This window comes from Akebia trifoliata, unplaced genomic scaffold (genome assembly GCF_017979445.1).
Source record: "Akebia trifoliata isolate Shusen 1 unplaced genomic scaffold, ASM1797944v1 Contig01179, whole genome shotgun sequence".
In the NCBI taxonomy this organism is placed as follows: domain Eukaryota; kingdom Viridiplantae; phylum Streptophyta; class Magnoliopsida; order Ranunculales; family Lardizabalaceae; genus Akebia; species Akebia trifoliata.
This window is the reverse complement of record NW_028237568.1, coordinates 1-12,876: the sequence shown is the minus strand read 5'-3', so window position 1 is coordinate 12,876 and position 12,876 is coordinate 1. Positions and strand designations below refer to the sequence as shown.

The following is a 12,876-nucleotide window of genomic DNA, read 5'->3' as shown; positions in this document are numbered from 1 at the left end:
GTGAGTCGTGCTGGAGTGACCTCAAGATTGGATCTCATATCACACATCTTGAAATGAAAGTGGATATGACCCATACTCATATCTCGAGGAAATCAATTATGGATCCCATACACTTTTCATGTCAAGGTGTGGGATGTGAGGTCCAATCTTGAGGTCACTCAATTATTATTCTTCTTTAAAAGTCTCTATCAGTTAAATCAACTAATCATATGTTAAGAAAATAATTATATGAAATTTTAATTGTCAATAACTACCATATGAAGACAGTTTGGCCGAGTGGTCTAAGGCGCCAGATTTAGGCTCTGGTCCGAAAGGGCGTGGGTTCAAATCCCACAGCTGTCATATTTTTTTTATTGTTTAATGTTGAGACTCGTGAGTGAGTCTCAACCATTCGGTGAGCCCACGCACTAAAAATGAGTCAAATCGGCCAAGCCACAAATGGTTCGATCATAATTAGACCTCAAAATCATAGTCCAAGGTCATATATGTGGATCACAAACATATATATAATTTATTTTGAAGAGATAAATAATTATATCGGGCCGGCCAACGGGCCTCATTCCCATTTTTTTTTTTTCTAGCCAAGTGTCCGGGCCAGCTTGCGTGCACCACGACTAATCTTGGAGAGGATTACCACAAAAACCTACCGCCATGGTCCCCCCGTTAAATCATGAGAAAACCCCAAGAGAGGAATTGAACCCGTGATGTGCGCTTAACCCACATTTCACGAGCTCGTCCTTACCACTTAGGCAATCCATGGGTGGGTTTCATTCCCAATTTTGAGTCCATCCCAAACATCAATCCGGCCTAGAATGACCCAGCAACTAAATGAGCATATTCACATAGTCACCACTCATTGCTAGCAATCTCCCATTTAATTCTTGAAAAATTCAAGAATTTTTCATTTTTTTTCAATGAAACTATTATTCTCCGGATTATTGAACTATTTTGAATAATTCACGGATTTTAAATCTAAAAACAATAAAACGCGTTTTTTTACGATTTTTACGAACTTTTTATAAAACTTGGTCAAAAAAAAAAAAAAATGCTATTATAACTTATTGTATGTTGCAAAGTGTAAAATTGTAAGTTGTGACATGTAACACAAGTCAACTTTGAATTGCAGGAATCCACCTTTTTAAGTGACAAATGTCAATTTTATCTTTAAAAAAGATAATGACATGGCCTTCTACATTTATTTTTGAGATTACACCTAATTTTCCAAATGATAATTTGCCCTCAACTCTGGTCTTTTATTAAAAATCAATGGAAAAATCATCTCAATGTCCTCGTTATCACCACCATCATTATTACCACCACTTTCACCATCACCATTAGCATCATCAATTTCATCATTACCATCACTTTTTAAATCACTATCATATGGCTGAATTTTTTAAATGAAACGGATAAAACAAGCATGAAGCATATGCCGCACATTTTCCATTTATCAAAATTTTGGCTGAAGTTTAGACTGAATTTTTGCAATAAAAAATCGAATAGAACTCAAATTTTTGCCGTATTCTGAAATGCTAACAAGGGTCACAACACCTAAACTTGGTCCACGATGGACATATACGTGTCCCGAGGATTAGTCAGGTACTCTAAGATGTCTAGATACTTTGGATTCCAAAAAGAAAAAGGTACCAAATAATTTTGCCAATAAAGAAGAAGGTCCAGTGATTTATAAAAATCACCTCTCAAAAGTGTCATTGGAAGTAATATTTTTGTAACAAGTACTCCAAATTCTTGGATAATAACTTCAAATTTGTTTTTATATATATTTTAAATTTCTAATAGAGATACTATTAACTCTTTATATAATTGATAAATAATCACATTAATGTTGACTAAAGATCTATTAATTGAAGATAAGTCTATTAAAATTGTTAGCAACGCTTAGAATATTATTGGGACCCCATGCCATATAATTCTTTTTCAATATATTCAATTACTCCACCATACAATATATCTCAAAAGGCCTAAAAAATAAATTATATTACTGTTTAAACCTTTTATCATTCTTTCACCATGAGATATATGTAGCAGAATTATTCTTAACAGCAGTAAGCATCCTATCATGTCTCACAATAATAGTATATTCATATTGGACACTTGGCACCACATCATTCTTCGACCATGAACCCACAAAAGATAAGATAGTGCCAAGCCGACAAACAAAATCTAACTACCAAACACTTGAACCAATAAGAATAGAGATAGAGATCTCCCTAAGATAAGGACCATTAACTCTTCTACTCCTATTAATACAACCCTTCAACAAGAGCCACAAACATCTCCTAAGCTTTTACAGCATCATCTCTCTTCTCAATTTGTCAGCAATGGCTGCTTCTACTATGGCTCTCTCATCTCCTTCTCTAGCAGGAAAGGCAGTGAAGCTCTCCCCTTCTGCCTCAGAGCTTCTAGGGGAAGGAAGAATTACTATGAGAAAAACTGCAGGAAGGCCCAAGCCCATATCATCCGGTAGCCCATGGTACGGCCCAGATCGAGTAAAGTACTTGGGCCCCTTCTCAGGTGAGCCTCCATCTTACCTAACCGGTGAATTCCCGGGTGACTACGGGTGGGACACAGCCGGGCTATCCGCCGACCCAGAAACCTTCGCCAAGAATCGCGAACTCGAGGTCATTCACTGTAGATGGGCCATGCTTGGGGCCCTTGGGTGCGTTTTCCCCGAACTATTGTCGCGAAATGGGGTGAAGTTCGGTGAGGCTGTGTGGTTCAAGGCTGGTGCCCAAATCTTTAGTGAAGGTGGGCTGGACTATTTGGGTAACCCAAGCTTGGTTCATGCTCAAAGCATTCTAGCCATTTGGGCTACCCAAGTTATCTTGATGGGTGCCGTTGAGGGCTACCGTATTGCTGGTGGCCCGCTTGGTGAGATTACCGATCCATTGTACCCTGGTGGCAGCTTTGACCCACTTGGGCTGGCTGATGATCCCGAGGCTTTCGCGGAGTTAAAGGTGAAGGAGATCAAGAATGGGAGATTGGCTATGTTCTCGATGTTCGGGTTTTTTGTACAAGCAATTGTGACTGGCAAGGGACCTTTGGAGAACTTGGCCGATCACCTGGCCGACCCTGTCAACAACAATGCTTGGGCCTATGCCACCAACTTTGTGCCCGGAAAGTGATCAAGTCCTCATTTGGTTTTGAGATTGTTGTTTGTGATGTAAATTGACAAGAACTAATGAAAAAAATTTGAATTCAGTTTAGCCTTTTAAATAGATAGCTCGATCGGTCAGCGGAGTGATCATTCAAAAACTTAACTATTTTTCAATGCTTTAATTAGCTAGAATTGAACGGAGAATAATTTTTCAATGTTTGTAATGATTTTTTTACTCCAGCACGTGGCATACTCAAAATACTCTCCTGATGTGGTATGTGCTAGAACCCTAGCTATTTTCCTCGGGATACACAATTACACATATTTATGAGGATGTGTATCCCGAGACATACAATCTATGATTCTAGCATATGCCATGTCAGGAGAGTATTTTGAGTAGGGAGTCCGATTATCATAATTCTCCCTCCTCTCTCTCTCTCTCTCTCTCTCTCTCTCTCTATATATATATATATATATATATAATTTTTTGGTGAACAAAAAATGAATATTTTGTTTATATTAAAATATTATATAAACTTTATTTTAAATTAAATATATTTTATTGGACTCATATCATCCATTCCACTTTTGAGTTTTCAATTTGACTCGACTCAATAGACATCAGGTTTCTCATTTCTTTGTAAGGATTATGTTGTCTATGTTGTGTTAGACACCTAAGTTGCACTCAACGGCCATCCCTTCGGGCTATAGGATGAGTCAGGATTCAAGTTCTTGAAGAGTTGGTCTCAAGTACATGACTAACTTCTACGTTGAAGAAAATGCATATTGATAATAGTAAGATATATTATAATATTTGAAATGTTGTGTCCCATATTGAAGAGTTGTAATAATCACCTCTTATGTAATACTTTGAATTTTTTATTCATATATTGAGAAAATTAAATATTAAGAAAATTTTGAAAGTGGGATTTATGATAAAATTTTAAGATTTTTCTAGTCATTTTTAATAAAATCTGACTTCACCATTGGATTCAAAATGATCAAAAAATATATTTTAGCCTATAAGCACACTTAAATAGGAGTCCGAACGAAAACGTTGCAAAATCCTCAATTTTTGGGTCGAATCGAGTTAAGTCGATTGAACCTTGTCTCTTTTATTTAATTCTAATTTCTTTTTTGGTGAGGTTTTTTTTGTAAGAATTGAGGACTTTTTGTGATTTAGATCTCTTTTGGTTGTCAGAATTGACCATTTTTTTCCTGATTGGTTGTTTTTGTAAGAATCCAAGACTTTGTTTTTAGGGTTTAGTTATTATTCTCTCTTGATTTGCATCAAATTGATTGTTTTCAATATATATATATAAAAGGTTTGTTGAAAATTAAGTTTTGATTAATCTAAAACATAAAAAATTAAATAAAATTGGAATTTGAGAGATTTGGCTCTTTCTCTATTTCAAAATTTTCTAGAGCCATAGAATTCGGTTAATTGAAGTGTATTGATGTCCATTACAATAAACATGTTCTGTATTGGTTTGAGATGAAATTCCTCAAGAAAATATCTCCATGTTTAGTTATATCATATGAAATATGAAGAAAATGGTGTTTGGTTGGCTTGGATGGGCAATTGCAAATTTGATACATGCTAGACTCTAAAATTAAGAACATAAACCCTGAATAGATAAGATCCTATTCAATTGCATTTAAAAATTCTAACAATGAGACAGCATAATTTGAAAAAACACGATTGGAAATTAGATTGCATAATTAATTATTGGATCCTTTACTCCAAATTTATAAAATATGAGATCTTGTTTTAATCTTCAGAAATTTCAAAAGTTTTAGGAAGAAATCAATTTATCCTAGAAAAAGTCTAATCTAATCATATCAATTCTGGGTGCATCAATGACACTTAGATCCAGTGATTCCATTTAACAAACCAAAAGCAAAGAAAAATTATAAATGATAAGAGATGCTCTTCAAGGGGAACTAAGAGAATTAGAAGGAGGATTTGGAGCAATTGAGAAATACTAGTAATGACTAAACTAATAACCATAGGGGAAATGTGTTTCTTGGAGGGGAACGGAGAGAGTTATTATAACTAAATAGCGGCATTGAAGTTATTTATTTATTTTTTAACTTTGGTTGGGGCACAGAGAAAGTGGCATTGAAATCATCATCACCACTCAACACTTTGGTCAAACAACTATAGGCCCTTCAAAAGGACTTTGTATGTCTGGCTTAAGCTTAGGGAGTTATGGTGACATACTTTTAGTTTGGGAGGTTTAATCACTATTTATGGCTTCAATTGCTGCATTATAATATGTATTTTATTGTAAAACACTGACAACTATGAAAGAACAAAAGGGATTGAAATCAGAAATAATGAGAGAACGACACAAAATTTATATGGTTTTATAAGATTGCCTACGTCTATTGATGAAGATTATGTCATTTCACTTTTACTTCGAAAATTCGGGTTACAATCACTCAATCTCTCTTCCTCTCTGAAGAACATAAATTGCATCATAGAAATCTTAAACGAGTTTACTATAAATGAATATGTAAATTGTACAAAGATGAAATGACCCTAAGGTAAATAGTCACGAAATTTCTCCTCAATGTATAATCTTTTTTGCCAATATAATGCCACTAATAGAATACAAACATTTACAATGAGAGAGACAAATGGTTATGCATTTGTTCATCACAGTGATTAAAAGCCTGACCCAGTTGTTGGGTCTGACTAACTTCCATCATGTTTTGTAGTAAAGCCAAGTTTGGTTCAAATAAAATCAAAATATTTGAAGGGTGGTTCTGTGATTTGAGATTAGAGAAGTCCTAATATATGTAATGAGATCTTGTTTCACTTTGACTCCTAATGGATTTTCTTACATGATTTTGCTAATGATGTCACTTGTATTTGTTGTATCTTCTTTCTGTTAATAGCCTTCACAATGCTACATAAAACCCTAAGGTTATAAATGAAACGTAAGAGAAGTGTATTCTTTCATTCTAAGAGCAATACACACTTTAAGCTAGATAATGGCGAGGACATTTGATGGTCTTTTAGCACAATAATGCTCAATCTCGAATTCTCAATATTCCATTTGATTTTGTGAGGGCTATATATTAACTCTGGCTAATTCTGTTTTAGAAAAATCCTATATCAAAGTTGGCAATAAGGTACTTGATGAATCAATGCCAAGGTTCCTTTAATGTTTGAGTTGTGCCCTAGAGGCAAATTTTTGTAACCAAATGAGTTGTCATTTGGCTGTATAGCCGAAGGGATTGCTGTTCTTGAAGAGATTATAGTCATGGATGTACCTACATTTATTGATGAGATTTCTAAAACAGAACTAACTCAATAGCACAAAACAGCAACATCAAAAAATGTCTCTCAAGTATGTGAGTTAGTATCACAATTAATTATGTTTAGAGCCTTGTTGAGTTATGTGAAACATGAGTTGAGCTTAGATTAGAATAACTCAACTTAACTTAGGTTAGGTTGAGCTCGATTTGAGGGTTCGAACCCAACACAACCCAAACCCGAGGCTATATAAAATTATATAAGTATTTTATATAAAAAACATATTTTTATTTATTTTAGAATTTTTTTGTTTAATATATATATATATATATGGGAAATGTTCAGCACCCAACCAGTTACCCAACCATTTGCCCAACATTTTTGTCTTACATGGGTTACAAGTTTTGGAATGGGCTAATTTTTGGTGAGAATGATCTCTATGGTGAGGAGATCATCCTCACCAAAAATCAGGCATTCCAAAACTTCAAACCCCATCACAAATGCTTTACAAAAAATGGATGGTACATGATTTTTCAACTTGTAAACATGGGGTTAGAAGTTGTGGAATGGGCTGATTTTTGGTGAGGATGATCTCCTCACCAAAAATCAACCAATTCCAAAACTTCTAACCCATGTAAGACAAAAATGGTTGGGCAAATTGTTGGGTAAATGGTTGGGTGCCGAACGGGGACCTTATATATATATCCCATTCACCACCCTACGCTTTACCAAACATGTTTTGTCCTACTTGGGTAAGAAGTTTTGGAATAGGCTTATTTTTGGTGAGGAGATCATCCTCACTAAAAATGAGCTCATTCCAAAATTTCTAGCCCCAGTTTACAAGTTGAAAAATTGTGGACCGTCCATTTTTTGTAAACCATTTTTGATGGGGTTAGAAGTTTTGGAATGGCTGATTTTTGGTGATGATGATCTCCTCACCGTAGAGATCATCCTCACCAAAAATCAGCCCATTCCAAATCCTCTAACCCATGTTTTGAAAAATGTTTTGCCAAAATGTTTGTTGCTGAACATTTCCCATATATATATATATATATATATATGGGGGGCATTCAAGGGCCAACTTTTTAGCAAACTTTTTGGCAAAACATTTTTCAAAACATAGGTTAGAGGTTTTGGAATGAGCTGATTTTTGGTGAGGATGATCTCTACGGTGAGGAGATCATCATCACCAAAAATCAGCCAATTTCAAAACTTCTAATCCCATCAAAAATAGTTTTAAAAAAATGGACGGTCCATGATTTTTCAACTTGTAAACATAGGTTAGAAGTTTTGGAATGGGCTGATATTTGGTGAGGATTATCTCCTCACCATAGAGATTATCCTCACCAAAAACCAGCCCATTCCAAAACCTCTAACCTATGTTTTGAAAAATGTTTTGCCAAAAAGTTTGCTAAAAAGTTGGCCCTTGAACGCCACCCTATATATATATATATATGGGTCCCGTTCGGCACCCTAAGTTTTACCACACACTTTAACAAACGCGTTTTGTCTTACATGGGTTAGAAGTTTCGGAATGAGCTGATTTTTGGTGAGGATGATCTCTATGGTGAGGAGATCATCCTCACCAAAAATCAGCTCATTCCAAAACTTCTAACCCCATCAAAATTGATTTACAAAAAATGGACGGTCCACAATTTTTCAACGTGTAAACATGGGGCTAAACATTTCGGAATGGGCTGATTTTTGGGGAGGATGATCTTCTAATCATAGAGATCATCCTCACCAAAAATCAGCTCATTCCAAAACTTTTAACCCATGTAGGACAAAAAACGTTTGTTAAAGTGTGTGGTAAAACTTAGGGTGCTGAACATTTCCCTATATATATATATGGGGAGTGTTCGGAGGCCCTAAAAAGAGACAAATATTGTGCTAAACATTTTTCAAAACATGGGTTAAAAGTTTTGGAATGAGCTGATTTTTTGTGAGGATGATCTCTATGATGAAAAGATTATCCTCACCAAAACTCAGCTCATTCCGAAACTTCTAACGCTAATTTATAAATTGAAGAATCGTGGACCGTCCTATTTTTGTAAACCACTTTTGATAGGGTTAGAAGTTTTAGAACGGTCTGATTTTTGGTGAGGATGATCTCCTCATCATAGAGATCACCCTCACAAAAAATCAGCCAATTCTAAAACTTTCAACCCATATTTTGAAAAATGTTTGGCACAATATTTGACTATCTTTAGGGCCTCCAAACGCCACCCTATATATATATTGTTAATTAAAACAAAATTCGGCTTGTTCATCTAGCTCAACCACCCAACCTACCAAAAACTACCTAACTCGGACTAACCCGAGTTTACAAGCTCAAGCTCGGGTTATATAAAGATTAACTAGAAATTCCATCTTGGCCTCTCTTTTTGAGACCCTTGGAAGTGAGGTTAATTTGTTTTATATTTCCCATATTGGTTTGCCTCTTAGAGTATCTTATTGAAGAAAAGTGATTTGAGGTCCATTCATTGAGAAATTGAGTACAAAAATTGCATTTAATTTTAACTTTGTCAAATTGATATGGACTCGTTACAATTGCATAGATGGAGTAATTTAAGTGTGCATAACCGTAAGTTTATATCATGAATAGTTTTAATTTGGGTTTGTTTGTATTTTTGGTTGCTCTGTTTTCTTGTTTGGTTTTCTGTCAACTAATTCTAAAAGCAATTAGTTGTTAAAGGACAGTGTAATAAACCATTGAAGTAATAAAATAAAGATGTTTACATGGGTTTGGGAACAAACTACAATTACACTAACACCAACCTGTATACAAAGAAATGAACTAGAGACTATTTGAAGTAATAAAATGAAGATGTTGACCTGATGATGTTATAAGGTCTTTCATATATGTTGGCTAGAGAATATTTAATGTCTAATTAAGTAACAATTTAAGTGTAGGTCACAGTAACTGGTGCAAACAATGAAGCCAAGGCAGCAAAAATTGCACGTTCAGTGGCATCTTCTTCACTTGCCAAGGTACGAGCTTCATTACCATTTTTTCAATGCAATCAGCATATTGTTTCAGTTATTCTAATTTCCACTTTGTTTTGAAATGTTATCTTAGGCTGCAGTATAGGGAAGATATCCAAATTGGGGATGCATTGCTTGCGCTGCGGGCTATGCAGGGATCCCTAGAAAACAATTTCTCAGCAATTGACTCAAACCCCATGGAGTATTCATGTCTATAAATGTACTAAAACCTAGTTATTAATGCATAGGTTCAAGCCTATTATTTGATCCAACAAATCTGTTTATCTATTTAATTGGGGATTTAAATGTAGAGATGTCTAATTAAGGATCCTATCCAATTAAGACCCATTCCATTAAGATAACAGATCAGATCCTGAGTGAATTAAAGCAATTCGTTTCGAACAAATTCTTGATAAAATCAGATCCCTTCTGAATCTCATCCATTGACATGCCTATCAATGTTTAATTTGCTGGCTAACTTCTTTCGGAATGGCTTCGTAAACTATGGCATCGAGAACATAGGTGAAGACACTTGAATTAACAACACAAATACCTTACTTGTAATCAATTTACATCATAAACAACAATCTCAAATCCACACTCAAAACAAACTGAGGACCTGATTATGATCTACAACTCTCTCACTTTCCGGGGACGAAGTTGGTGGCATAGGCCCAGGCATTGTTGTTGACGGGATCGGCAAGGTGATCAGCTAGGTTCTCCAAAGGTCCCTTGCCAGTCACAATTGCCTGAACAAAAAACCCGAACATGGAGAACATAGCTAATCTCCCATTCTTGATCTCCTTAACCTTCAGCTCGGCAAAAGCTTCGGGATCTTCTGCGAGTCCAAGTGGGTCAAAGCTGCCACCTGGGTACAATGGGTCAGTAACCTCACCAAGTGGCCCACCAGCAATACGGTAGCCCTCAACGGCTCCCATCAAGATAACTTGTGTAGCCCAAATGGCTAGAATGCTTTGAGCATGAACCAAGCTTGGGTTACCCAAGTAGTCCAATCCACCTTCACTAAAGATTTGTGCACCAGCCTTGAACCACACAGCCTCACCAAACTTCACCCCATTGCGGGACAACAGTTCAGGGAAAACGCACCCAAGGGCCCCAAGCATGGCCCATCTACAGTGAATTACCTCGAGTTCACGGTTCTTGGCAAAGGTTTCTGGGTCGGCGGATAGCCCGGCCGTGTCCCACCCGTAGTCACCAGGGAATTGACCAGTTAGGTAGGATGGAGGCTCTCCTGAAAAGGGACCCAAATACTTGACACGGTCTGGGCCGTACCATGGGCTTCCCGATGGTATAGGCTTAGGCCTTCCCGCCGTCTTCCGCATGGTGACCCTCCCTTCTCCTAGAAGCTCAGACGCAGACGGGGCGAGCTTCACCGCCTGTCCAGCAAATGAGGGAGAGGAGAGAGCCATTGAAGCAGCCATGGAGATCGAAGGATTGAGAAGAAGAGAAATGAATAAGACTCTTGTATACTAAGATAGGTGTTTGTGATGGTTGCTGTTGGGTTGAATTAATAGGGAGAAGAGAGAAGAGGATCTTTATCCATGGATATCTAAATCCCTATTTTCATTGGTCACTTGGGTCTAAGTTTCTTTGGAGAATCTGCCTATTTGGCACTCTTTACACCACCAATTCCTAAGATAGTTTATATAATCTTCACCAATAGAAGCCAAGGTTTTGATTTCATTCTATTGGCTCTAACCAACGTGGATGGCTCAGGTGTTGCTTTGAGATTACACTCATCTATTTCAAATGTTTATTTTATGGACCTGAGATCCATCATCCTCAATAGACCTTATCTTCCCTACCATGTATTTGGCATATGTGCCACTTGTTTCCTTGAGATTTCATACACACCAATAAGAACAAAATGCGACGGGCTCTGTAACTCATCATCCTCAATGTGCTCTTTTTTTTTTTTTTTTAATAACTATAATTGGCCTACAATTCAACAATTAGTATTGATCATTCAATTCATAAAAAAAATTGTTAATAATTTTGAAAATCCCTAATCTGTCTGATTTATCCTCAAATTTTAATTAGTAATCAAATCCTAAAGCAGAAGTAGGATTTGCAAAACAAAAGCATCAACTTAAAACATATGTTATAGTTTAGAATGGCTAAGGAATGTCATATGATGCATAGTGAGATGTAAACGTTTAATGGAAAATTTTAATGTTAGCAACCTCCAATGTTATATTTTGTTTTTGGAAAAATCTCTAAACAAATCTCCACCAAGGGGGTGGCTGAATGGTTACCGACTTGGGGGTCAAGGAGTCTGCTCCTTCTTTGGTCTCAAGTTCGAATCCCACTACCCATAAAAAACCTTGGTGGCCATGCGTTGTTTCATGTAAGTGGGGTAAAGCCTGGGGCGTAGGGACTAGTCTGGTGGGGCGCAAGCTGGCCCAAATGCCCTTTGTTATAAAAAAAAAAAATCTCTTATTTTTTATCTGTTAGCGGAAAAAAAAAGTAAGGCTTTTTTAAGTTTTATTATGTAATGGAATTTTGTAAATAATTTTTTTGAAAGCTTTGTCTAATCATCTACCCTCTAGAAAGTCGACAAACAAAAGATAAATAAACTTCAGTCCATCAATATTTTTTGTCTATATACTACTATTAGTAGTACTACTTGTAGACATGAGAAATGTTCACCTTTGGACCTCAATGCTACGTTGTTTGGAGTCGCCACCATTCTTTTTTGTAAATGGGTGTGAATGGGCACCCGAATCGATTCTTTTGAAAACCATTTTTTATGGCATTGTAGTGACTCTCAATCATGGAAAAGGTATGGTCTACCTAAAATCTAAGTAAGGGGATTCGATTAGAGAATGGGGAAGGTGTTAAGCACCCCATTCTCTCCACCTAAGGTGGTTACCTTTAGATTTGGCCATTTTTGAAAAGGATTAAAATAACAAGTAGAATGCATGAGATGCATGAAGTGGGTGGGTGTATATAGTGTGTATGTACCTCATTGGAAGAGGTTTTGATGTTAGTGTTGACATAAGAGATATCTTATGGAAAAAGACATTCTATGGAGTCAACACACTTTTGCATGAGTTGAAATGTTGGTTTATGATTTTAGAGAAGTTCCATGAAAGGAGTTCTCTTAGATCTATAACCTTAATGCATGCATGTTTAGCTAGAAGCTTAGTGTTTTAACCCCATCAAGAGAGTTACACATTTCTTCATCATAGCCAACATGTGTGATGTGTGTGCATAATGTACATTATGGTGCATGATATGAGAATGGATTTAAAAGGGCTTCAACCTCCATCCTTTCGACCAAACCGCCTCAAGCATTCCATGCCCAAGGTTGAGGTTCAATTTACTCGGGATGAAGGAGAGTTCTCCATTACATCCTAAGGATTTCTAAAAAAGAAAAGAGAGGATTAGAAGAAGAAGATGCAAGATGAAAGAAAATAACTAAATAACTACTATCCCACCTTGTCCCCTTGGAGGTCTTGAATGAACTTGAGCTTGAAAAGTGAAC

At 36.4% G+C, this 12,876-nt stretch overlaps 2 protein-coding genes and 1 non-coding gene across 3 annotated transcripts; 2 read left to right on the top strand and 1 right to left on the bottom strand.

Moving 5' to 3' along the window:
- Nucleotides 1-262: 262 nt before the first annotated feature.
- TRNAL-UAG (transfer RNA leucine (anticodon UAG)) lies at nucleotides 263-342 on the top strand. Its single transcript has one exon. It is a non-coding gene; the product is annotated as a tRNA-Leu (tRNA).
- Nucleotides 343-2,286: 1,944 nt separating this feature from the next.
- LOC147380636 (chlorophyll a-b binding protein, chloroplastic-like) lies at nucleotides 2,287-3,222 on the top strand. The gene has a single exon (XM_086431420.1). It carries the CDS (start codon nucleotides 2,343-2,345, stop codon nucleotides 3,144-3,146), a length of 804 nt encoding a protein of 267 aa, XP_086287546.1. The 5' UTR covers nucleotides 2,287-2,342; the 3' UTR covers nucleotides 3,147-3,222.
- Nucleotides 3,223-9,900: 6,678 nt separating this feature from the next.
- On the bottom strand, nucleotides 9,901-10,895 carry LOC147380635 (chlorophyll a-b binding protein 40, chloroplastic-like). Its single transcript, XM_086431419.1, has one exon. The coding sequence runs from the start codon at nucleotides 10,808-10,810 to the stop codon at nucleotides 10,010-10,012; it is 801 nt and encodes a 266-aa protein (XP_086287545.1). The 5' UTR covers nucleotides 10,811-10,895; the 3' UTR covers nucleotides 9,901-10,009.
- Nucleotides 10,896-12,876: the final 1,981 nt, after the last annotated feature.